Here is a 27450-nt window from a genome sequence, read left to right as displayed (position 1 = left end):
GCGTACTGTTAGTACGGCCTGTGCTAGTTATTATATTTGTTGTGACTTCCCTTCTTGTTAGTACGGCCTGTGCTAGTTCTAATACTTGCTGTGCGTACTGTTAGTAAGGCCTGTGCTAGTTCTAATACTTGCTGTGCGTACTGTTAGTACGGCCTGTGCTAGTTCTTATACTTGTTGTGCCTTCTTGTTAGTACGGGCTGTACTAGTTCTAATACTTGCTGTGCGTACTGTTAGTACGGCCTGTGCTGGTTCTAATACTTGCCGTGCGTACTGTTAGTACGGCCTGTGCTAGTTCTTATACTTGTTGTGCTTCTGTTAGTACGGGCTGTGCTAGTTCTATACTTGCTGTGCGTACTGTTAGTACGGCCTGTGCTGGTTCTAATACTTGCCGTGCGTACTGTTAGTACGGCCTGTGCTAGTTCTTATACTTGTTGTGCCTTCTTGTTAGTACGGACTGTGCTAGTTGACTAGTTCTAATACTTGCTGTGCTTACTTGCTGTGTGCTGTAGCCTGTGCGTAATGGGATGCTCATATTCGATCTATAATTGCGAAAGCATCCCAACGTTTGCACATAACTGTAACACTACGACGTAGTGTATTTCACAACCTGACCTTGCCCTTGCCTGCGAATAACAGAATCTATTTATACGCTTATTCCACGGTGGGGGGAAACGCGATGAATAGAGTCTGCGCGCTGATGTCACGAATTCCATTCATATACGTATACTGATGACGTATTTTGTCGTGAATTTCGGCAGAATTAATCAGTCATAAACACGTTATGTTATTATATATAAATATGCGAATATAGTGCAACATTCAAAAAAATATTCCCGTGTTTCTCAGTTTCTATAAAGTTATAGGAACACGCTTCTCACCCAATCAGCACGCCCGTACTATAAATGTTAATGGTTCACGAATAATTTCTCTTTTTGTGTTGGTGTTGCTGTTGAATGCACGACTTCGCATTGTGCCCTTTTCGCGAAGCGATATATTCATTAATTTTCTTTCAGAGCTCTCACTTCATCCATCTACAACAAATAGACCTTTTGAGCTGCTATGCAAATTAAGCCATTTCAAAATGATATACGATGATTTTTCACGTGTGAAGAATATCGTACGTCCAATCAAAAGGCGTGTATAGAATTTTTCACACGTGAAAAACATCGTACGTCCAATCAAATTGCATGAAATTAATTTACACAGTGAAATACGTCGATTTTTATTTCATCATTCTGCTGGGCATAAATCTCTATGCAAATATAATAAAATGTATAATGCGATGTTATTGTATTTTATTGTACTTTATTATTATTATAATGTGTATTCTCGCGATGCCTATAATTATAGGGCATTTTAGAACGGTTGAATGCGGGTGAAATTTTGATTGGTGATGGAGGATATATAACGGAATTAGAACAAAGAGGGTATGCTTGTGCTGGACCTTGGACAGCGGAGGTGACTGTAGAACATCCAGATGCAGGTACAGACAGCTAGTTTAGGTCATTTTTTGAGGATGACTCTGCATGGATTTCTGCGCATTTCTGCATAGAACATGCATGAGGCTTCTTTTTTATCACGCATTTTAACGTTGATAGTATTTCACATGCAAGTCAAAATGCTAAGTTACGCTGGTGTACGTGCAATTAGAATTTACGTATGATTTTTGTGCAAAGACCACAAAAAGTTAATTGCAAAACTGCGCCCGTGTGTCGTAGGGCCCAGCTTAGGCTTTCCCTGCAGCTAGCAGTGTTTGCGTTTCAGTAATCTATTCCAGCTGATCTGAGATCATGACGTCCTAAAGCGTCTCGACAAAACTGAGTTATTGTGCGCCTGGTGTTATTCATCCCTATTCTTCTAACTAATAGTATGGTGAAGTATTTAAATTCTAATTTACAATTGGTAAAAAATAAACGTGTTTTCACATGAATATAATAAAATTACTTCATATTTTCGAGTGTTGAAGTCATACTCAATGAAGGAAATGATAATTCAGTTTTGTCAAAGATCTAGCTTCTGATTGGCTTATACCCAGATCAGCTGGTTGGTCAATCACGTATAATTCCTTCAATATTTAGTGGAGGGCCTCCACAAGGAATTTGCCAGGGCCGGATCGGATGTTTTGCAAGCATTAACATATGCAGCCAACGACAGATTGGAAAAGGTAAATCAACTGTTTATATATCGCTATTGAGTTGAAAAAATAATGACTTGGCGAACTTAAATGATTATGTTATAATCGATTACGTAGAGAATAATATATGGATGGGCGGAAATATGGAATTAATTTCGACTTTTGAGAATGATATTCACGAGAATGATATACACGAGTTTATTATATAATAAATAACTGGGTTTTTTTTAAAGTTTTTTTATCTCCCTTTCTGATTCCAGATCAATGGATCAAACCAATGGATAGAGATTATAAATAACGCTTGTGGGGTAATCGAGAAGAAATTGGGGGGCGCGTTAATAGGGGGCAAATTCAAGTCTCGGATGTTCATTCACTCACAATGTCCTAGGCCAAAATATGTCATTTTAAACGAGTTTTTTCTCTTCCTAAATGGTTTTTTTTCATAAAATATCATTTCAGGATGTCTAAGGTAGTAAAAACAGTTAAATTTTCCTTAAAAATCGGCAAAGCGACCTAGAAAACGAATACAATTTTTTTAATACAGATTTTAGTTGTCTCTAACGTGGTTGGTAAGGAGGCATTGATCTAGACCAATGCCTCCTCTCTATCAATCAAACACGATAATCGCACTTTTTTTATCGCTTTTCAAAATGGCAGATTCGCCAATAAAACACTGCAATGACTGCATATCATATAATAAATTATGTTAATTAATGTTTTTAGTTTAACTTATTTATTATCATGTTATGAAATTATTTAACATCCTAATCTAATATATAATCGTGGTAATCGTTTATCGCTGACCTATTCTCTATAATTCCTGACCTATAATTCCCTTCAGAAATTCCTGTTGAATTGAAATTAGAATATCGTGTTCAAAATTGTTTCTTAATTTTTAGAAAAAAAATTCTCGAGAACAAAATTCTGATAGGAAAAAAACGATGTTATGTTTGTACAGATCAGTTTCGCTATGACAACCATGCAGCTGATCTGCATACATAAATCAACCAATTGGTAGCCACATCAATAACAAAATTGATTAATAATTTCCTAAACTCTCATGCTTTACTACTTTTTTTAGTATCAAGTCGGAGAATTAGAAGATGTCAATGAGTCTGCTTGCAATATTGTAAAGAAGATCGCAGGGAAATACGATTGCTTATGGGCGGCTGGGGTCTCGCCCACAGAGCTTTACCAAGATGGATCTAGATCTAAGAAAGATGTACAAGAAATCTTTAGACAGCAAGTGGAAATTTTTGTGAAACAAAACCCCGATTTCCTGATTGCCGAGGTAACCTTTGTGCCTGAACACCATGGAATGTAGCAAGCGGGGGGCTATAAACATTACTATGACTTTCAAAGTCGATGAATACTCATCATGGGATCATGCATTTTAAAATTGTGTGCATATTAGTTGCATGTTCTGCCTCCATTTACCGATGATGGTGAATTATGTAGATCCCATGCACTTCAAACAAACTCAATTTTTCAAATTTTATTATAATTATAGGGCGAGGTTTATTTTTAAAAATAATTGAATTTCGGCTAAAAAGCGCCTATCTTGGGTTTTAGTCTAGAAAACTATTCGTGTAGTTTTTCTCACATTCTATATTGCTCTAATCACAAGCTTAAAACACAAAGATATAAAACTGATTGAATATAGACAAAATGACATGATTTGTTAGCGCCCTCTTCTCATATAATTCAAACAACTGAAGCTGGTACTTTTTATAGAGGGGGGGGGTACTTTTTTGACCACCCCCTGTACTTTATATATGGCCGACGGATATTTTTTGGTATTCTTATTATTATTGCTATTTTTGAACTTGTTTATACGTTTTCAAACAAATTGGTCCAGCAGGACAGAACTCCCCCTGAATTATCGCGCTTATTTCTTCTCTGTGCGTCTTTTCACTTTTAGAGCAAAAATGCATTCTAATATCTCTTGTAACTTGTATTTCAAAATTTCATTTGTAGTTATTTGGTTTTTGTGAAGAACTTGAATGGGCTGTGGAAGTCCTTAAAGAGACAGGAAAACCAGTTCTAGCCAGTATGTGTATAACGTCAAAATCAGACAAAAACGGGGTCCCAACTGATGAGTGTGCTGTGCGTTTGGTGAAGGCAGGTAATGATTGTTTCGGACAATCAATAAATTACAATGTCGAAATTAGACTGACCAATAACATATTAAACTCAGAGTTGCATATGGAGTTGAACCTTCCTCCTGTAGGATTTCAAGTTTTGAAAACCTTCCTCAAAATGACGTTACTTCACTGAGTCAAGTGGCAACCAGCATAAAGAAATAAATGTTTTTTTTTGTACATGCATGTTCAACTTAAAATTAGGGTGTTCAACTTCGTGTGAAATCTCCTCACAAACCTCATTCAAAGCAAACCTTCCTCCAGGTGGTGCCCGCGTACCTGCAGCTTTATTGCAACTCTGATTAAACTCGACGACGGAGTTCTGTGGCTCAACTCAGTATTTTCTTGGTTGGTTTTTATACACTTGTACCCAGAGCCTTTTTATACATGTGCAATCTCGCATTGTCACGAGTCATGAAACTCGTTTGAAAGTTGATACCCAACTCGTTACGAAATTTTGTCACGAGTCGTGACACAATGAGGACTCCTAAAATCTATTGCCAAATATATATACACTAAGTCGACGGGATTCGTAACGGGTCGTGAAAACGCTAAAATATTATCCGGTATCATAATTATTTGGTTTACCCTCCCTGTCCCAATTGCGTCGTTGTCGCTTCACTGCGTTCTAGCTGTTTAAGGACGGTCCACAGTGTATATCTATTGTTTCAAAAACAAAAATTGCATTTATCAGTGTCTTGTTGGCAACTTGCTATATACGACGGATATGGATTACTTATGCATGTCATTTTGTTTGGGACAATAATTGTGAAATGATAAAATTGTGAAATTAATATAAAATGTGGCAATTACAATTTTAGCGTGAAATCAAACTCGTGTTTACAAAACTGCCAGTTTGTGATCATGGGATTTTGTGATTGCGTGTTTAATTTTGCATTAAATTGGACTGATTACTACTGTAATAGGCACTTCAATGTGCAAACCTAACCTAAATGACGTCATTTAGGAATTTTTAGATTTTCATGTACAACCTTTAGTGATTAATGTACCATCTGCATGTGATTAAAGATACAATCGAGTTACACCAAATTGGACTGATTACTAGTGTAATAGACACTTCTCGAATTTTCTCGGGCAATGAAAACCATCCCACTAATAATAGATTTCGTTGCCCGCCTCGTTTCCAAGCTGTTGTTTTGTGTTCACTCAAGCAAATTCGGGAAGTGTCTTTTAGCATTATAATAAAGTGCACAAAAATAGTTTTACGATCAAAATTATTTGATTTATATAATTTCTCTTTTATTTTCATGTTTAAAAAGCAGAAAAAACTGTGATATTAATCCACTGTTATAAATAGAATGTACAGCCTTAGGAGACTCCATATACATTCTCGTTATTACCAGGTGCTGATATCATTGGAGTAAACTGCGATATTGATCCTTCTGAATCACTAAAAAGCGTGGCGAAGATGAAAGAAGGTATAGACAAGGCTGGTTTGAAGTCCCATCTTTCTTTTCAGCCACTTGGATATCATTGCCCGGATGGTGGAAGCACTGGTTATTCTTCTGTAGCCGAGTGGCCTTATGGTGAGTTTTCAGCCTTTTTCAAAAATTAATAAATTAATGAACCGATATGACTTTACCCGAGTTTAACTAAATTCAATGTGTACTTCCCATTAAATCTATTTATAAATCCTTTTTTCTTCCTCTCTCAAAGTCAGTAACTTTTTACCTTCATTCGGAAAAATAAGAAATAATATTTAACGTGTGTAGTTGCTTTGATCTGTGGTGTCAAATTCAGTAATAATGGTAATGTTTCGCTAACACTCTTTTAAATTGAATTCATTTTCATCATCTGCCTTAACTTTTCTTGGCGTTTAATCTTTCATCGTTAAAGATTAATATTCCGTTATTAATTTTTGCGGATATATATATATATATATATATATATATATGTATATATATATATATATATATATATATATATATATATATATATATATATATTTATATTTATATACACGTATATCAGCAGAATATAATTATTTAACGATAAAAGATTAAACGCCAAGAAAAGTTAGGGGAAATGCAGAAAATGAATTCAATTTAAAAGAGTGTTAGTGAAACATTACCATTTATTTATATATATTTAGATAATTATTTAATATTGCGAAGTTTTATCAGTGCAATGATGGTCCGGGTTTACGGTCCGAAAGCTTTGCAATATTAAATATTTAGATACTTACGTGAGGTACCAACAAGCTAGTTTAATTATATCTATAAGCCTTTAAAATAGGTATAGAAAATCGCTTATTCGTGGTCGGTTTTAATTCAACATGGTTAGGAAAGATCGGTCCAGGATCACGATTGACCGGTATCGATTGATTGTGCTCGCATGATGTTACCTCTTCCACATATTATTACATGCAGCTAGAGTTTTGGTTTCAAGTTGATAAACTTCATACTATCATTGCAGCCTTAGAACCACGTCAGTTAACAAGGTGGGATGTCCACAAATTGACACGTAGAGCGTATGATATTGGTGTGAGGTATTTTGGTGGATGTTGCGGGATTAAGTCTTACCACATTCGAGCCATTTCTGAGGAGGTGAGGAAACGAGTATGGTATACAGGTTATTTAATTCCGTGACGTTATATATTTTAAAAATACTTGTGAAATTCGTGAATAATTAACTTCAATCATTGCGCAGTATGTTGCTCACATGTATACATGCATCTGTAACTTTCCATTTAAGGAAGATTGATCATGACATGTTCATTTCAAAATCGAAGCCGAAAAACGAACATAGAAACAAGTTCAAGCGTTATTATTGTTTGTTTCACTTGATTAATATTCTATCATCATCCGGAGAGATTAATTCCTTTTTAATTAAAATATATAAGTTATAGGTAACTAAAAAGAAGGAATCAAATCTACGTAATCGTATCCGTTGTGATTGTTATCATTATTTTGCCCTTCATTTATTTTTACTATATTTGCGATCTTGTAATAAAATCGTTACTGTTTTAGCTTGAGAAAGAACGTGGAAGAAAGGCAGAGAGCAGTCAGAAACACACGCCATTTACTGGAAAATATTCTGTAACGGCTTCAGGGATGTGAGTATTAAAATTTGTAGTATGTACACCGTAGTTTCGGCCCTGAAAGCGCACTATATTGCTAGTAGCTAATTTTCTAGTCACTTTATATTATATATTTTTTGCAATGAGCTTTAATAATTCTAGCGTTTATATATTGGACTAAATTGCGAGGAAATTTGAAAAAGCTTTACATAATTATTAGCAAAGAAAAGTGAAAAACGTCGAATAAAACATCGAATAAGAACATTACCAGCAATGTGCATATATGTTTACTTTGTGTTTGTTCACTCTGCATCAAAGCGTGAGTAAGGACTATATACAGGGTGTATCAAAAAAAATGTCCCAAATGTAAAAATTCCTTTTTTCAGGATATTTTGCAGAATTTGGCAATTTTTTGTGTTCCTAGAGATAGTTAAGACTTATCTGGTATGCCTAGGCCAAGTTTGGTTTTTCATTAACAAAATTATGTTACCGGGGGGGTGGTTCCTTTCCACTGATATTGAGAGGGCTTGCGCGCGAAAATGTGAAGCTGAAATTGAGATATTATTTAGCTGTATAAAAGTAGGAAAGCTTTTTAATAAACTGTCAAAGTTTCAGAAAAAATAATGCATACTGGGAGCAACGCGCGACGCCTAAAGGTGACAAATATTTCATTGCGCGCAGTGGATTAAATGCATCGTTGATTTTAGCGTGACCAATCTCATACAAGTTGGGAAAATGAATAAATTAAAGCGAGAAACTGAACACAAAAACAAAGCGATTTATTCGTGATGTTAATCCTCAGCATGTCCACCATTTCATTCTAAGCAAACTGCGGCTTGTCTGAGCATACTAAACACTGAACAGCGAACCATTTGTCTGTCCATTCGCCTAGATTTGCCGGTGGTCGCGTATAGGCGATTTGCAAGAAAGAATTTCGAACGAAATGGATAATTTGAGGCCAGGACAGACAAATGTGGTTCGCCGTTCAGTGTTTACCATGCTCAGACGAGCCGCAGTTTGCTTAGAAAGAAATCGTGGAAATGTTGAGGATTAACATCAAGAATAAAAATCTTGTTATTAAATCGCTTCGTCTTCTTGTTCAGTTTCTCGCTTTATTTTATTCATTTGCCCAGCCTTGCATGAGATCGGTCACGCTAAAATCAACGATGCATTTAATCCACTGCGCGCAATGAAATATTTGTCACCTTTAGGCGTCGCGCGTTCCTCCCAGTTTGCATTATTTTTCCTGAAACTTTGACAGTTTATTAAAAAGCTTTCCTACTTTTAAACAGCTAAATAATATCTCAATTTCAGCTTCACATTTTCGCGCGCAAGCCCTCTCAATATCAGTGGAAAGGAACCACCCCCCCGGTAACATAATTTTGTTAATTAAAAACCAAATTTGGCCTAGGTATACCAGATAAGTCTTAACTATCTCTAGGAACACAAAAAATTGCCAAATTCTGCAAAATATCCAGAAAAACGGAAATTTTACATTTGGGACATTTTTTTGACACACCCTGTATATGGACCATTTTTGTGGCAGTCTGTCAACACGATGATTTTTTTTAATTTAGCACTCCCCCCAAAAAAAATATGATCCGCCACCCTGCTATTTAAGGAGAACGCTTCCTAGCCGTGTCATATTGAGATTTGCAATGTCAGATTTACCTAGCTCTGATGTGTCGTCATAGTAACTGGAGACCATGTGCTCGCTCCATTTTGCATTTTTTTGTTAATTAAGGCATATGAGTCATCACTGTTGTTAAATTACTCATTTTGCGGGTAACCTTTTAATCACATACGCTGTGACGTTATAGCATTGATGACATTTCTGTTAATGATCGGTACCGAAATCAGCACAATCCGAAAGCACGCATGTAGGCGAACAAGTTTAACCTAATTATGTATCAGAGGCAAAATCTTATACTTCACTTGATGTGCCGCAAAAAGCTTTTGAGGCCTAAAACCTCATAGACATCCGAAAACTCAGCTTAGCTCCTAATTTGTGTTGTTATTCTTGTTATATTTTTATAAGGTTGAGAAAAGAAGAATATTGGATGAAATTAAAACCTGCGTCTGGTCAACCTTATTGCCCCGCCTTTGCTGAGCTATTGAAATAAACGACGCTGTGACTAAACGTTTATATAAACGTTGAAAATATCTTCTTTTTACATGCATGCATTTTGTGTACAACATATATTAGCTATATATGTTATATTGTATAATATAAATATATATATTTTGATAAAAATATTTTTTATTCATATTAAAGGATTACGATTATGTGACTCACGTGAGGCAGTTCTAGCCAATCTTGAGACATCTTGAGAGTCAATATGACAATGATATAATCGGATGTACATGGTCAATCCTTTGGTTCTTTCAAACCATATAGCAACCTTAGAGTGTCATTTTCACTAACTTCAATAGGCTACTAAAAGAAAAAGTATCGTATGTAGAATGTTGAACATAATCACAAAAGCTTTTTAGTGGCTAAAGAAGATTTTCTTTGTTAAAAGGATCTGCAATGTGTTTTTCCTCTGTTATAATTTCTCCGTTTATTTTCAAAGATCGTACATTAGTTGTTTTTTATATCGATCCTTTACCTCGAATGAGGTTGACACTTTTCCACACATTGCTTTACATGGGTTTTGTTACTGCTGTTTATTTAAGAAATAGAAAACATTTTCCGTGTTTCTATACAGTTATAGAAACACGCGTGGGAGTTTGGGAGAACGAGAAATAATCAGTGGTAATACGAGCCCGTAGGGCGAGTTTTTCCACGTTATTTCGAGTTCTCCCAAACCCCCACAAGTGTTTCTATATAACTGTATAGAAACACAGGAAAAAATGTTTTTTATTTCTTTTATAATGTAACTCAATAAAAAGATTTTGTACAAATATTATGATTCGATTTAATTACAAATTCTCATTACATCGCTTCGCTTGTCAAGTTCGGCGGGAAAATTCCCGTGTTTCTATACAGTTATAGAAACACGCTTCTTGACCAATCAGCACGCGCGTACTATAAATGTTATATTATAAACTATTTTGGAATATTTTTCTACTATTTGGTTGGTTTTGTTTCGTGCAATTTTTGCCTCATAGAAATACCGAGAGCTGGGGCTAGTCGCTTTAGTTTTTAAATAATCTCGATGATTCATTAGGTTTTTAATTTCGTTTGTCAGCCAAGGGCTTTTCGTGTCACCAGTGGGGCATATTTATCACCAATAAAAGTAAACACTTTTCTCCATTTTCTGCACATTTTAATTGCTTGGGTCTAGTTCGGCTTCAGTATATATTGAACGAATTTAATTAATAGAATAGATCCCTTCTGAATGAGAGTTTGTTGTAGTTTTTATAGAATCTAGTTTCAACAATTTTGTGAGGCGGTCTGCTGATTGCATCTTTGATGCATTCAAAAGCCTGGCTTGCGAGGTTGGCCTAAATCATGTAGTGGTCGCTAATGCTATAGTACGTAACACACCACTCGATTTAACTTTTTCGAAATGCTTGTAATAAATATGTCTATTAATGATGTCGTTTCATGCAGTAGTAACTCATGTTGGCTTTGTTATAATTTGTTCCAGCTGGTAAATATCAATTATAGCTAAAAGTCGTTTACTATGCAATCGTCGTTTTTTTTTCATTTTCTAACTAATTTCAATTCAAATCGCCCACTTTATGATATTCTTTATTTTCCTTCTTAAGTTTGGCTATTTCACTAACCCCTGACTCACTTTTACTATTGAATTTTGACTTAGTGTATCGGAACTTACCTTGGAATATGAAACTAACCTCAGCCTGTAGAAAAATATAAACACTCCAAACATCAATAATTAATTGAGGAACAAATGAAATTTCAGTCAGCAAAGTCGTTTCTTTTTCCAAAATTTGATTTCTATAATGAATGTTTTGATCACGAGCGGGCAAGATGAAATTCTGAGCTCGTTAAATAATATTCTGAGCGGACAAGATGAATTTTTGAGCGGGCAAGATAACTTTTTCAAGATGAAATAATAATTATACAGCCCTATGCTGCCATCTAAATAAATTATACAAGTAAAAATTAATACTCTCTCGTTCATACATTCATCCAAACAAACTTTACTTTAGTAATATTGACTGCGTAACATGAATAAGATAGATCTTATGCATAATGACGTCACAAAGCGTTAGTAGTAGTCACGGCTGGAAACTTTCGAAACGAAACGTTTCACTATGTCGACATAACTATAATAACACGATATAAAACCGTCTATGATGGCTATGAAGTACATCTTTATGATTCGTCACATCATATAAACACAGCCGCAGGTGCCTGAGAGCAAAATTTGATTAAACCCGACACGTCTCCGGTTAACATTTGAACACAAATTGGGAATTCATTGGCTGCATGCATGTATAGACCACTGCAATATTTTATTAATGCCACTAAATGCCCCAAGAGTCGTTTCGAAATTGGGCCACGCCGATTAAGTACGACTATATCAAAGTGATGTGCGGCAAGGATTGGAACTAAAGATGCATCAATTCCAAAACCGAGTAATAATTTTTCTGCTCGTTTTCCTTCGTCGCAATGGATTCTGTTTGGATTTCTGCTTCAATGCTAGCCTCGAAGGTAATAAAAAATATCGCATTTTAATCGACGAAATTATCTTGTTCAGGGTCTATATTCACTTCCACTAAGTCAATGCATAATATGCTTAATATTTAAATATGTGAACAACCAATACTACAGGAATAATATAATAATATAAGATATTTAGCTACGTCAATTCCATGCAGCTAAATAAATTATCTTTCTACCGAACAGGCTCTCGGCTCAACAGTTCAGTTCTAAAGAGGACAAAGGTTTCGAACGAAATTGATTGCATAATATCGTGCGTACAAGAACCATGTTGCAGATCTCTGAACTACATGGAAAGATTACCGCAAGAACACGCCAGTCTCTGTGAAATGCTACACGATGTCATTTTTGATACCTCAGCAGGGTTGCAAAAGAATTCCTCTTATGATTATGTTTTTATTACTGCGCCACAGAAGGTAAACTTCTTACTCATATAAACGAACGAAGATCGCAGGACTTGCAGAAATAGTAAAATGATGTTAGTTTTGTTCTCAGTACTTAATGTATGATGATGATATTTATATACAAATTCCGCACACCAGAGCATGCACTGCATACGAAAAATAAAATCCAATATGGTGGTGCAAAATGAATTGGTGGCTAAGGCCATATTGGATTTATACTTCCGTATACATACGCTGTTAAGACAATTCATTTCTTTAGAAATTCATGGTTTTCACAGACAATCAACATCAAAATATTAGCATAGCACGACTAAATTGTCGAGCTGGCTACGCCACTGAAAATAATTATCCTCATTCTGCATAATGTTTTTCTGCCATTTGACAAGATGCAATTGGCTATGGCCGGTTTGTTGCAGAGGTTACATGAATTTTCACGATAGGATTACTATACAAGCGCAAAAAGATTGGCGTCTTGTTACGCGGTGCAATTTTTTAATTTCATGCAACTTTCAATGCAATTCTACTTTTGAAAAATGCAAGTTTGGAAACTAAGAAAATATTATTTTTATTAATTACTCCATAGACGCTAATAATTCTTACATTTTGAATAACAAAGTAGAATTGCCGGCATTGCAAGTTGAAAGAAAATTTGCACCGTGTACTAGGGGCGTAAAAGATAAAGCTCTTCTACTTTAAATGCGAACGAGACAAAGCAGCTTGTAAATTATTTTTTAATTATCACACCGTAATTTGCATGTGCAAAATGTAGCTATATTTGTGTAATGCATCTTAGAATAATCGATGAAATGAAAAATACTTAGTCACCTGCCAGAAGCCTATTAAGCATAACACAGGGTGTTCTTTTTATAACAGGTATACAATGAACGATGCACCGAAAAAGGTATTTTATTATTTGTATTAGAGCCGTAGCTGGAAGCTTAATTCGAGGGAGCATATTATTCATCTTATGCCCGGCTGATTTCTAAGTTTTTCTTCCTACGTTTTGTAATTATTATGAGTACAGCACTATGAATATGCATCCTCCAGTTAGACCGTGCAACTATACGGTCCTGTATATTATGCATCATGCGTGTTGACGTGTTCTGCATTATTTATTCCCTTTGAAATAAATTGTTCTTACGGCATGAGAATAAGGCTTGTTTTCCACTTCAACAGTACGTAGGGTAATGTAACGTATTTCTATGTGTTTCCGAGTATTCGACCAGAACTGATGACTCTAAAAAGATACGCTACGTTTTGCTAGGATACGGTTGAAGTGTAACACGACCGGAAGCCTATTATAGGAATATTTGCCAAGTTTGCCTTTAATTATACAGGAATATAATTATCGTTCTCCCGGCGCCTTTGATAATGGCCGAATTTATATTAGAAGACGGATTTCTAGTCTGCTCGCAGAAGACACAAAACTCGACAAAAACCGTAACTCGTTTGTATCCCAATGTATTCCGCAAAACTTAATTACCAGTCTTTTATTTCTATTTTGGGGAAAAATTTGTCTGATTTATTCGTCAGATATAAATTTAGGACGAGTCGTTTAAACGGAAAAGTTGGACGGAGAAATTAAGACTAAGAACCTATACGGTTTACCGAATTTGTATCAAGACCTGTTACCCGTCTGGGTCGAGTTTGTGTCTCAGACGGAAATCCGTTTTCGAATAATTTTTATAAATTCGGCTAATGCCCTTTGAGTTTTACTATAAAATACATCGAGTGAAAGGATGGGATATAAAATCATCGGGCACTGTTGGACCTTGGTAATTGAATTCGTACAGCATATATGATTTTTACATCCACTTGCAGGAGATTTTGATCTGACATTTGAAAGCGCTGAAAACTTTACTTTACTTGACCAAAATGTGCCGAAGATGTCCAACATGACACTAATGTTCTGGATGAATACGCTGAAAGCAGACGAAATGACAGTTTTCGCCTACAGAACGAGGGAAGGTGCGGGGGAATTTAAGCTTAAAATGAAGAAAGAAAGGATAATGCTGGAAGTTCAATCGCTGAAAAAGTATGAGATATATGTATTTAATTTGTTTTAGGTATTTTGCAAAACGAAATTGCTTTCTGTTGTCTTCGAAATGAATTAATAATCAGCGAAATTAGATAATTGGGTTTTCGTCGTTCTTATATATACAGCGAGTGTCTGAAAAAATCCCTAAATGGAATTACCAGATATATGGGAGCGATATTTTCAATGTAATGATTTAATCCTTATATGCAATATGAAAGAGCTGTAATTTCGCATCCCAATGATATATCTTTCTTCAGTTCGTAACAGCATGAAATAATAAAATACATTTTTCAAAATTTAAGTCACCAGTAAATCAATTAGTGACCGAAATCAAACTTGCCTGCTTAAAAAACGGCAGGCAAAACGAAGCTAATTTGAATTTTTAAAATTGGAATCTATTATAGACTTTTAATCATGCGTGTTTGCGCCAATCAGATTGTCGAATTCAATTCCAGGCGGTGAGAGAGTGTTGTAGCTTTCGACGGGCAATTTTTAACAGACAATTACTTTGCCATTTCTGGCCATTATGGCATAAAAAAGTTGTTGTTTAAAAGATAAATAACTCATCTCTCTTGTACCTTGAAAAATAAATCGTGTGGCTCAATATCTAATACTAGAAATACATGCATGCAGCAACCCCTCGCCATTTTAAAGGAAGGAAAATATTTCGTGCGCTACCCTGACCTAACTTTCTACGCTAATATTATGAAATAATTCGTGCAAATTTTTCGCAAACAAAGACAGTCGTAAAGGTGAAAAGAAATCACCTGTTTGCCTGCTGCATTACGTTGCAGTTTAAGTAAGTGTTAAACTTTTCTATAGCTAAACCTTCAAAACATCAAAACAGCACAAATAATTATAATAATCATACAAGCACTAAACGTCGAATGTTGTTTTTCAATTATTTATTTTATTCAATGATTTTAGCGACTATATATATATATATATATATATATATATATATATATACGTATATATATATATATATATATATATATATATATATATATATATATATATATATATATAAGCTGCAAAGTGATATTTGTTTTATCAAAACTCCGATGTACATATTTGAGAAATCTTTTTAAAGTTTAAGCGATGATGTAAAGCCTTAAACGATCGGTTAGCTTCTAGTAAAACGACATACCAAGATCGTACTTGTTAAAATAACAAGGCATTCTTACAGCAAACACTGAATAAGCAAAATATCAGTAGACACCTACCACTTCAAAGATTATAAACTACGAGTCGTTCCTACTTCACCAACTGTTTCTGTGCTGTGATGATCTTTAAATCTTTTGTTATTGTTTTAATATTTGACTCCATGATTTCATTTTATATTTTTAGAAAATAGTTTGCAAAATGACGGCTAAAATGCTGACGCTCTCATGCATGCTCTCTTTTTGTCTTAGCCAATCAGCAAGTTGTAGTCGACCATTCTTTCTTCGTTCAAATTTCGTGCATGCGCACAACTACAATGACCATTGAACGTCCATGACATTTGGGCAACTTTGGATTCGCCTATGTTCTGTCAGAATACCAGGGTTTAATTCCTAATCTCCGGGCGGGATTATTACTCTCGCACAGCACTTCGCGCCGGCTCGGGGATTAAAGAAATAGAAGACTTTTTTCGTGTTTCTATACAGTTATAGAAACATGCGTTGGTTGTTGGGAGAACGAGAAATATAATGAGCGAGTTTTTCCACGTTATTTTGAGTTCTCGCAAACTCCCACAAGTGTTTCTGTAACTATAATATAGAAACACAGGGAAAATGTTTTCTATTTTTTCTATAATACCACTCAATAAAAAGATTTCATACAAATGTTATATTTCGATCCAATTACAAATCTCATTACACTTTGCCTGTCAAGTTCGGCGGGAAAATTCTCGTTTTTTCTATATACAGTTATGGGGGGAGGTATACTGAAAGTCAGTCAGTTGCTCATACCTGTTACGAAGACAAATTGCTATGTTCAACCTAGTTACTTTTTACTAAATTTTTGTGGAAGTAAATCCCAAGGTTTTAATGCTATTTTTAAGGTATTTCTTTATTCCCCCAATAAATGACGGTTATTGGCATCACGTGGCGGTGACATGGTCTCTTGGGATATACAGTGTTTCTCTTGATGGTACATTAGAGTACAGTGGTGATGGTCTTTCCTCTGGCCAACCGTTGAAAGCTGATGGTGTCTTTGTCATCGAGAGTTCATTCTCGGGCAAATTGAGTCAATTAAATGTATGGAGTGATTTAAAGTCCGCTACTGCGGATCTCGATATAAATTCCAATCCACAAAGCTGTTTAACTGACGAAGTTGGAGATGTTATTAATTGGCGTTCCCTTGAGGACAGCTATCATGGCTGTGTGGTTGGCAAAAAACTAATAAGTTCGTGTAAGCCGCTTCGAAAGAGTAAGTCGAATATTAATAAATTTTTTTGAAAATTTGAAATTAAATGGACTATACTTAGCGGTTGTAAAATGTTCGTAGGTACATAATAATTGAAAACTGGCTCGTCTGACGTCATGCATGCATCTCACTTTTTTTTACTTTAGATCCTGATTATGACTTTATCATGAAAAAACCATCATCAAACGAATTTAACATGATAAAGTTAGGAAGTATTTCAAGTCTTGAGGCTTTCACAATAACAACCTGGTTAAAACACGAAGAGAGGACGCAATATGACTCAAAATCTATGGAATATGTTAAATACCGAAGTGCTAACGGAACAAAGTTGGTGTCACTTTATTTTACTGCAGAATATTTCATCTTGAAAATAATCGGCACTTTTGCAAGGCAAGTTTTTCTGACAAATAATTTTGTCTTAATAATCCCTTTGGTATTTTCTGTTTAAACGCCATTAGACTGAAGTAGTGTGACAGTTTTTTTTCTCTATTGAAATATAACTTTTATAAGTTTTGTCTTGCGTAAATGAGGGAAGATGTCATGCGTCATATTCGCCGATTACCTCCTGGGGGATGGGTCTGGAGGAATGGGGAACTTCTAGTTAGGCTATATTTAGGAATTGTACTATTAAAGTGGTACACCAAAAAAGATCATTTGCATAGTTAAAAATTAGAAGTATTGAAATATGTTGAATTAGAAATGTATGACTGTTCTAATTCTAGTTCACAGAACTCACAATCGTACCGAAGTTAATTTGAGTATATTGCGGCAAAAACTCTTCCTTCGTTTTACCATAAAAAAACCTCTGAAACCACTAAAGCATACTTGGCACACTGATGTCTTTGCTTCGAACTAGACTCTAGCTAAAAACAGATATTAAGTGTGTTAAGATATTTAGATATTTTCATATTTATAATATGCGGCAAAATAATGACCTTTTAATTTGTCGTGTAGCACCTTAAAGACTTATTTACTCGCTTAACATTAGCCCTGTTGCACTATGCAATTGAAACTTGTCAAGCATTTCTACTTTTGAGATATGTAAATTTCGCAACTAGTAAGCTTTTAGGGTTTTACACTCCATGGACGTTTCATAGACTTACATTTTGAAGACTTTTTAGTAATTTAGCTACATCTCTTAAAAAGAAAATTACATTGCCTTAAAACGTTTTGAGAATTTTCGTCTACGCATTCGTTTTATAAATATAAGATGTCGGCGGTGAGTCGCTAGCCACGCTGGTCTAAATTAACTAAATCTCACCCCACTCGTGTAGGCTCATATATTGTCAGCGGACAACTTACATAAAATTGAGAGCAGTGTGAAGTGCGTAAAACGAAAATTTTCTAATTTTGATGCGAAGACTGCTGAAGAAGACTGAGCCCTCTGTACTGGGAGAAAATTTGCCGAATATGACCACCGTGAATTAACTAATCGTTTATTAATTTTAAAAGGAAAGCAAAGATTCCATGGCTTTGGAATGAATCTCCAGCATACTGGCACCATTTGTCTACGACATGGTCGAGCGATTCTGGCCACTGGAAGATATATCTCGATGGTTCCATGGTCTCCATTATGCATGATGTAGCTTCAAATATTACCTTTCATGCACAAGGAAGAATTTTCTTACGTAAGTGCTATGCTATTTTATTTGATAATGCTCAGTGTATGGTTGCTCAAAAGCCGGTTAACGCTGACCCAGGGTTAAAAATGCCTAACCCATCTTAAATCTGGGTTAATTTGCGTTGCTGAAAGCATTTTAGAGGCTAAAAATGGATGTAAATGTGTTCCCCAACTCGATGAAGTTCATCAATTTCGCTGAGTGATTTTACGCCATTCAACGATCAACGCCATTATTTTCTTTTAGCCGTTGGTATGATACAATGCAATAAGTTAAATATTTAACAATATTTAGTAGGCAGAAAAAATTTTGTAGGGTCGTGAGGCATTGTGGTTTTGCGTAGTTACATGCGCATAATCCATGAATTCGTCTAACTTTACCACATGTGGTTTGGCTGTAAGTTGTTTTCATATCGTGCGAAAAAAATACGAAACATATCATTTACGAGGTTATAACAAAATTCTAGAAGATCAGTTGCGATATTTCGACCAATATTCTGTTTACCATTTGCGTTTGTTTTTTTGCCTTTCTACTGTAATTTGTTTCACTATAAGTTTTAAGTAATTTGTTTCACTATAAGTTCACTCATCGATCCGTGATATAAATGTAATAATAGTACTGTCAGGACAACTCATTATTTGATCGGCGCATTCGAAATGTAGAGTTTATCAGTTTCTACTTGCTTGGATTTGTAAACTATAAAATTAAGCCACAGTTTAGTGTTTTTAAAGATAATCCACGTATACCTGTAATTGCCTAATAACATTATTGATATGTGACAGACAAATGAAATACTTAACAGAATCAAGTCGAAATCTCCTACTTTAATCTTGCGACGTGTTAATCTTGATGCTTATTTGCTTCCGTGCTGTCGAACGGATGTAAAAAGTGTGCTTTGACTCAGGGGCGGGGGAACGTGGGGGGAACGGGGGTGGCTAGGGGGGCCTTAGCCCCTCAGAAGTAAGCCCCTCCAAAAATTTCATGAAGAATGCCAGAATGGGAGATTAAATATACAAACTACGTTACCACGAAGTCGTCAAATTAATGCTCCCCGGCGTATCAAATGCTAATAAGATATCCTATATTGTGTTACGGATCAAGTGAATGTGAATTGACTTTCTTTGATCTTTCATAGTTGTCTTTTACAGCAGAATATTCGTGGTTGTATATTGTTAGTATTTCCGGACCGCCATTTTGTTTGGAAGTTATTTTGAGAATTTGAGAGATGATTTTTCAAATGTAATATTACTAATATATCACTACACGCGCTGTGCCGTTTTCAGATTGTGTTTGCTCATGAAAAACTACGATGAAAGCGGCAAGTAAGAATCTGAAATGACCATTTCCTGAAGATCTAGAGCATTGAAATTCCAAAAAACTTGCCCCCCAAAAAAATGTTATGTTCCGCCGCCTCTGCAGTTTAACTGCCCTGTGTTTCTAAGAGTAAGATCACACGTAGACACGTGAGAGAATTTAAAAACAATGCGCAAACAACTGCACGCAACCACTGACAATGCCCTTCGATCCTAAAAATTTCCTTTTTTACTGCCTTCTGCTGGAAAAATCACACTATTTTTTATTTTTACTGTATACATATCCTGCGATAACATTTAATTACAGGAAAAAATTTATAGGAACGTGAATTATATTTAGAGCAATTAAGTTCAGGATTTCTTCTAGCATAATTAAAATTGAAAAATCAAACTATAAAGGGTAAGAATACGTAGAATACCACCGGTGAAATTGTAACAAGTCGTATTCTTGTCATAGCCTATGTAGTTTTTATTTATAGTGCCCACAGAAACCCCTACCTTGCAGGTACACTAGTATGGTCACTTGAATTTTAGATGGTGGTATGGTGCACAATAGCCATCAAAGTAGACTTAATGTTTGGAGCTATGAAATTGATGGCCATGCTTTATCATTAATGGCAAACAAAGGACCATTGTTTGAAAACGGTAACGTCTTCGCGTGGTATGGAATAAAGTCCAAGGTTGCGGCAAGCACAGTCTTCCAAGAAACCTCGAGTGATCTACACCACTCTCGTAAGTATGACCTCTCCGAAGGCCATGTTTCCCAGAAACGAATTGAAACGAATGCATTCATAAGGAATTTATTAAGTTAAGCTCCAGTAGGTCATCAGTGAAAATGACTGCAGGATTAAAACATTTCATTCACTTTATACCGATATGCGGATTTAAACCAAAATGTATGCATAATCCAAACATACCCTATGAAAAACGTTTGTCTAAACGTTTGTTCTCATATTTGTACCATCAATAGGTTCTATAATAATCTTCGTATTAAAATGTGATTAAAATTGGGTTGAAATTAACTGGAGATAATAAATTAAAACAGAACAAAGACAACAGCTCGATATTTTGGGCGTTGAACGAAAATATTTATTAACGAATGATACTGAATTGCCTTTAGGCTGGTAAGATTATAGACTGTAATAGCAAAGCTGGGGAAATATTAAATCCGCAGCCGAAGACAACAATAGGGAACTCTAGCAGCGACTACGAGTACGACTACGAGCATATACGAAATTCGTCATTCTTGCGCGTTGTTTGCATACACCATCAGGCAAATCTCGTAGTCGTTCCATATTCGAGTACGATATTTGATAAAAAACTCGTACTCGAAAGCTCGGCGACTACGTTTTTTAGCTGATGGCGTACGCAAACAACACGCTAGAATGACGAATCTCGTACTCGTAGTCGCTGCTAAATCTTCCTATAATAGTAAAAATACTGAGGATGATAGCTCATCATTAATATCGTTATGAATGCTGCCATTTCATTTCCCTCCCAAACGTCAGTCGTTTGACCTTTGCGAAATTTCAACCACTTTTTCCAGTCCGTTGCCGTTTAATTTCCTCTTGTGACTCTAAAAATCCAACACCCACAGAAATGTCAAGTTGAACGTTAACTGTTGCGAATATTATCACAAAATTGAAAATCAAATTTCATAAAAATGTCTTGGGCGAGACAGGCCAAATGAATAATTATCAACTTATCAACTTTTCTTGCTAGGGTCGGTGTCTGTATACCAGATGGATTTTCCCTCCGCTTCAAAAGAGAACTACGTATTAATAAAAGACGTTGTGCATGAAGCAATCACGGTCTTCTCCCTTTGCTTTTGGGCAAAATTTTTGCGCACATATGCTGGCGTATTTGTCTACTCAAGTACAAAGCATGATGCAGAAATTGGGGTCTTTTTATTCAATGACTTTGTATTGGGCCTCTCTATCAAGCAATCCGGGAAAAACGGGTTAGTAATCAATATAAAAAATCATGCACAACAAAATATTAGCTACCCTATAGAAAGCAATTACATTACATAATCCATATTACCCAACACCGAAATAAAGACAAAAAGTTCGACATTATAAAATTTAATTACGCAAATCCGGAGATTTGATCAACCTCCGGAGATTATTCAGCAATACTTTGTTATTCGCGAAAGTGAGTGCAATTAAGTGAGCTTCAGCAGCAAAGTAAACTTCCGAACCGTAAATGAATCAATAATTATTACCGTGCATTAAAACGAAATTCTGAAGAATGTTTACGAATTACGTCTGATTTGTTCTCTTTTCGACTCCTGCTACACAAAAATCATGATGTCCCGGACGCACAGAAATGCGAAATAGTTCATTATACGTTAACTATTGCGAATCTTCATCACAACATTGTAAAATCAGATCTCATACTCGACGTACAATCCTGGTGAAAACATTGACGACACTACGTGTGTTAATTGACACTGTATACAGTCAGCAGCCATAGAATACATTTCAAAATTCTCTCCCTTTCCTCCAAAAATAAATGTTGGGTGATGTCTCAAAACTCATTCAAGCATTTAGCATGGACTCAACATTGATTAAGGGGGGGGGGGGGGGCGAAGGGGAAAATCGACACAGAAACGTTGATGTTTTGTGTAAAAAATTCAAAATCATTAGAGTGCATGAATGGTTTTGGCCAGAATTGTAGGCCTGCCCGAGAAAGGCCTCGATTAAATTTTATAGTATTTTATGTATTTAAGGGCTGTGATTTCCAGCCACACATCATGGCATTTTTATTGCCTGCAGTGGAGAAGCAGTGATGGTTTAGTCCAGACTTATCAAGACGGAAAAAACCTTGGGACGAGAATCGAATCGTCAGGTTACACAATACCCTCTAAAGGCATCGTGGTTCTTGGCCAGGAATTGGATGGTTATGGCTCGCGTTTTAATACCAATGAGGCATTTCAAGGAAGCCTTGCAGGGTTAAATCTCTGGAGCCAATTTTTGACAGCAAATATTATACAAGGAATGGCATCAGGGGTCCTAAATGTTAACGGAAATCTTCTCCAATGGAGAAATTTCAGAAATCATACATTTGGTATCGTGACTGTACGACATGGATCCGAAGTAGAGATTCCAGGTACCTTGTGATATAATCTCATTTTTATTTATTATTTTAGTTGCAATGAATAAGCAATGCATGACTTCGAAACAGTATTTCTTTTCCGTTCCTCGTCAGAGACACGATTGTCAGCCATTCTTGACAAAATGCAAACTCATGTGTGGGATCACAGATGGTCATTTTTCTAGCATCACCAGAAAAAAAACAGCAAGAAAGACACCAGGAGCCGGTGGTATGAAACCCAGTTAGTGCTATCAACCAGTAGTGATTTTTTCAACAGTTCTAAAAATGCTCGAAAAGCGATAAAATTTCAGCTTTAGAAACAACACCTAATAAAGAGGATCTGTGATTTAGGAATACTAAGATTTAATCAAAATGATAGCAAACAACGGGTGATTTTAAAGCGATGAATAAATAGCGCTATCCGTCTTTCATACAATCGGCCCTAGTGTTATGTAGCTTTTTTTTCTATTTACGCGAGGTAAGAGATCTTTACAACGTTTTACTAAAGTTCAATAATGTACTCTTCTTTTTCCGTTCTTCTCTTCTCTTCGGATTCTTCGTACTTTCGGACCTCGTTGTTTTCTGTTCTTGTCTTTGGTTGTCTGTCTTGTAAGGTTGAGCTTCTTAACGTTTCATATGCTTTTTACTCCGCTAGTCCACTCCTTTTAGTCCACTCTCGTGTTTAGCCCACTGAAGTTTCTGTTGCTGTGCGCCTCCTTTTATAATAAAATTTGAGGGGATCTTGAAGACGCCCTGTGCAAGGTGGTGTGATTCACACAATCCAATCAGCGTTGTAGGTTGTAAATGTGGGTTGGCGTTAGAAGCTTGGTCCAGCTCTCATACTTTGTTTACTTAAGGCCGGTGACGCACTAGTCAAGTTGGTCTTTTACTTAATCGATCACTGTTAAAACTTGTTGACAACTTAAAATATTTATCATCAACTTAAAGTACAATTATCAACTTATTACTCTGTGAACCGTATCTCAACTTATAAACTATTTTACAAATAATTTCATCGAATTAAACTTTACATACATACATACATACACTTTATTTAAACACGGAAGGAAAACCATCAGTACATTTGATATTTAAATATTTACAGTCTAATTTATATATAAATAAAGAGAGTATCGTGGGAGTACTGTTCTACCTGGTTGCCGTGTGGGAGTCGGTTGAACTAGAATATAGAGATTCCAGTCTACTTTTAGCGATAATCTAGAGGATTCAGGCAAGCTGTTCCAAAGAAATGCTCCGCTATAAGAGAAGGAGCGCTTTAAGTAATTAGTGTTAGGTTTAGGAATAAACAACTTGCCATAGGAATTCCTAAGAGCATACTGCCCCCTTCTAGAGACGAACATGTCTTGTAGGTATTGAGGTGTTTGACCATTAAGAATTTTGTACATGAGTATGGCCTTCTGTTTTTGACGGTTGAGTGATAAATTATTCCACTTTAGCTTATGAAGAAGGACATTGGATGATACATCATATGAAGAACATGTTATGACGCGTGCTGCTCTATTTTGTAGTCTCTGAACTCGATCACTTAAAGTAACTCCGAGTCCGTCCCATACTGGGGCGCAGTAGGAAAAATAAGGTTCAATAAAACCTTGGTAGATCTTAATTGCGGTTTCCTGATTCATTAGCCCTCTAGTACGTTTGAGTGCACTAATTGCAGACGAAACTTTTTTAGTAATCACGTCAACATGGTTAGTCCATGTAAGATGTTCATCTACGGTCAAACCTAAAGTTTTGGCGGACTCAACTTGTTCGATTGGTTCATTATCCACAGTTACACAAAAGTCATGATCATCAAAGGTTGCTAACCGTTGTCGAGAACCGATGACCATGAATTCTGTTTTAGCAATATTTAAACTTAACTTATTTGCTATTAACCACCGTTTTAGGTTTAAGAGATCAAAATTCATGAGGTTTTCGAGCTCAAAAAGATTATTACTCTTGAAACTTATATTGGTGTCATCAGCGAACATTCTAGGAAAACCCTCGTTCAAGCAATTCGGTAGGTCATTGATATACACCAAGAACAAGAGAGGCCCTATGATAGAGCCTTGGGGAACCCCTTAGATATGGAAGAGCTAGACGAGTATTTGCCGTTGACGAAGCACTTTTGCTTTCGATCAGTTAAATAAGATCGAAACCACGCTAGCGCGAGATCGTCAACACCATAGACTCTAAGTTTTTCCAATAGAATGCATGATCAATAGTATCGAAGGCTTCTTTAGATCGATAAAAACTACGCCATTAAGAAGACCCCTGTCTATATTGACACACCACTCATTCGTTGTTTCTAGCAAGGAGGTTAGAGTGCTATGAGATGCTCTAAAACCAGATTGATAAGTATTAATTAAATTATTAGCTGATAAATAACTATAGAATTGATCATGTACGAGTCTACCAAAGACCTTAGCAATTATAGAGATAATTGAAATCGGTCGATAATTGTTAAGATTATCTTTCTCGCCACTTTTAAAAATAGGCAGCACTCTAGCCATCTTCCAATCGTCTGGGTAGATTCCCATATTAAGTGAGCGGTTGAAGATGGCAGTTAGAGAAGGAGACAAAATATCAGAAGCAATCTTCAAAACCCTACCAGGAATATTATCCGGGCCGGTTGCTTTGTTAGAATTAATAGATTTAAGAGTTTCAGTTACAGTCTCCACGTTTAAAACGGTAAAGGAGAATGAACTGTTGGTAGAATTGATATAAGAAATAGGATCTATATCAGAGGAAGGTATTTCGTTTGCAAGACTTACTCCTATCGTGGTAAAGTACGAATTAAATGCATTAGCTATATCGTGAGAGTTTGTTATCTCTACATCTTTTTGCCTAATACATTTTACATTTGTGGAGTCGTGAACTTTGCGCGAAGACAGCTCATTAATGAGTTTCCAAGTTTTTTTAGGATCACTTTTAGCCGAGTTAATACGATCCATGAAATATTGGCGCTTAGTGTTCTTGATGAGCTTAGTAACTTCATTTCGAGATTTTTTATATTTAGTCCAAATTACGTCATTGGGATTTTTATCAAATCGTTTTTTTAAGGAATCCCTTTCACGTATTTTGCTAATTACTGTGGAGTTAATCCACTGCGATTTATTGCATCTAAGCCTTTTTGTCTTAATTGGTGCATGAATATCTAATACAACCGAGAATCTAGAAAGCCAAGCTATCCACATATTATTAGGGTTATCAAATGAGCGAATATCAGACCAGTTAATTTCGCGTAAGTCATTCAGAAATTCATCATCGTTGAAATTTTTAAATTGCCTCTTAGTTACCGAATGATTTACACCAACTGCTTGCCAATTAGATTTTCGTATTAGATAGATGAGAGAATGATCACTTATACCCCTTTTAGTGACGCAAGGCTTCAAGCGCTTAACCTAGCAAAATATGACAAAGAAATGATTGACATAAACTAGTGTCCGCCTAGAACTTATGGTCTTGAGTCGTGACACTTGTACTTTGCACAACATACTATTGTTTCGGAGGAAATCCCATGGGCTGTGACCTTATGACAGGAAAAGTAATTTTGTGATTCCGAATGGTCATAATAATATATACTTTACACTTCATTTTATATGACGTGTTCCCAAAGTAAGTTCCCCGTCGATATTGACCTTGTGTTTTTTAACAATGCTAAATTACATTATATTTTCGCATTTCGTAACACAAACTTTCAGAAGTAGAAATATGCTTCATAATTCTTTCAGAATATCGAGTACAGAGTCTTCGAGATAAGTGGTGTGCGAAAAACATCACTGAAGTTTTCACTTATGCAAGATTTGTTTTCGGTCCGGACACAGATGGCTACAAGTGGCGGTGTGTTGCACCTGCGGCCATGTTGGATGAAAATATGTGTTACAATATCACTAAGAAGTCATCTTTGTACTATCCCATGGACACGAACGAAGACATTTTCGGAAATAATTGAAAAATATTTCCTTGACATAAATAACTTTGATATACGTATAAATTGGTCCCAATATAACATGCAGGGAGCAGCGTGGCAGCGTCTTCGAACATGCAAATTCGCGTCAAATCAGGTATAACAACTGCCTTTAGTAACTGCATACTAACTCTCCTGATGAAAGCCCTCAGGTCGAAACGTTGAGAAGTATTTTGTCTATTTTAGGCAGTCGTTATACTACATTTGATGCTACGTAAAAATAGGTAAAATAGATGGGATGTATTTAAAGTTAATATGTTTTGTCCCGACTGTCGGTAATAATTTTGTAAATGCTTAATGCATGCAATTACCAAATATTTTGGGTTAGAGCTAGGGTCATCCGATTGAATTTTTAACCGTGTGAATTACTATGCAGACGCACAACGAAATTTTGCACTACGCACTCTTCGCACTGTGGTTTTTGGATCGACGCACTAAGACGATAATTTTCCACAAAGGTTAACATCCACACAAAGTCCTTCGTATATAGTTACGATTACATAATAAAAATATTAAAATGGAATTGATTAAGCTTTGATCAAAATAAACGAAATCTTTTTCTTTGTGTATTATGTTGCATGAATCCAAAGAGCGCGAACTTTTTAAGAAATCAGTTGGGGGGTCGGAGCAGTAATATTAATGGCACTTTCTTA

General features: G+C 35.8%; 2 protein-coding genes across 4 annotated transcripts in view; both read left to right on the top strand.

Annotated features, from left to right (window-relative positions):
• LOC114540583 (betaine--homocysteine S-methyltransferase 1-like) overlaps positions 1-27450 on the top strand; it is a 40760-nt gene that overhangs the window by 2881 nt on the left and 10429 nt on the right. For 2 of the 3 annotated variants that reach the window (XM_028560708.1, XM_028560716.1), the window contains 8 exons: positions 1351-1483; positions 2079-2164; positions 3216-3425; positions 4112-4259; positions 5640-5822; positions 6712-6842; positions 7266-7351; positions 9354-9510. In XM_028560708.1, coding sequence (XP_028416509.1) covers positions 1351-1483; positions 2079-2164; positions 3216-3425; positions 4112-4259; positions 5640-5822; positions 6712-6842; positions 7266-7351; positions 9354-9438 — 1062 coding nt within the window. In that variant the 3' untranslated portion in view covers positions 9439-9510. Of the gene's footprint in view, positions 1-1350; positions 1484-2078; positions 2165-3215; positions 3426-4111; positions 4260-5639; positions 5823-6711; positions 6843-7265; positions 7352-9353; positions 9511-27450 lie in introns of those variants that run through there. The other variant, XM_028560722.1, reaches the window with a different exon arrangement.
• On the top strand, positions 11525-27314 carry LOC114540573. The gene is made up of 11 exons (XM_028560698.1): positions 11525-11939; positions 12135-12364; positions 13226-13253; positions 14174-14387; positions 16435-16802; positions 16946-17189; positions 18252-18427; positions 20266-20463; positions 21454-21691; positions 22463-22842; positions 26562-27314. The coding sequence occupies exons 1-11, from the start codon at positions 11843-11845 to the stop codon at positions 26780-26782; spliced, it is 2394 nt and encodes a 797-aa protein (XP_028416499.1). The 5' UTR covers positions 11525-11842; the 3' UTR covers positions 26783-27314.

This window comes from Dendronephthya gigantea, unplaced genomic scaffold (genome assembly GCF_004324835.1).
Source record: "Dendronephthya gigantea isolate DGI-Jeju-01 unplaced genomic scaffold, DenGig_1.0 000003F, whole genome shotgun sequence".
Classification (NCBI taxonomy): domain Eukaryota; kingdom Metazoa; phylum Cnidaria; class Anthozoa; order Malacalcyonacea; family Nephtheidae; genus Dendronephthya; species Dendronephthya gigantea.
The sequence above is the reverse complement of the archived record's forward strand: the minus strand, read 5'-3'. Positions and strand labels throughout refer to the sequence as shown.

Bases quoted from the DNA above. Each gene is read 5' to 3' on its own strand.
- LOC114540573 (XM_028560698.1), top strand. From the start codon at position 11,843: ATGCATCAATTCCAAAACCGAGTAATAATTTTTCTGCTCGTTTTCCTT. The intron at 16,803-16,945 runs GTAAGTCGAATA...TTTTTACTTTAG, and splicing joins GTGTAAGCCGCTTCGAAAGA to ATCCTGATTATGACTTTATC. The intron at 18,428-20,265 runs GTAAGTGCTATG...CTTGAATTTTAG, and splicing joins ACAAGGAAGAATTTTCTTAC to ATGGTGGTATGGTGCACAAT.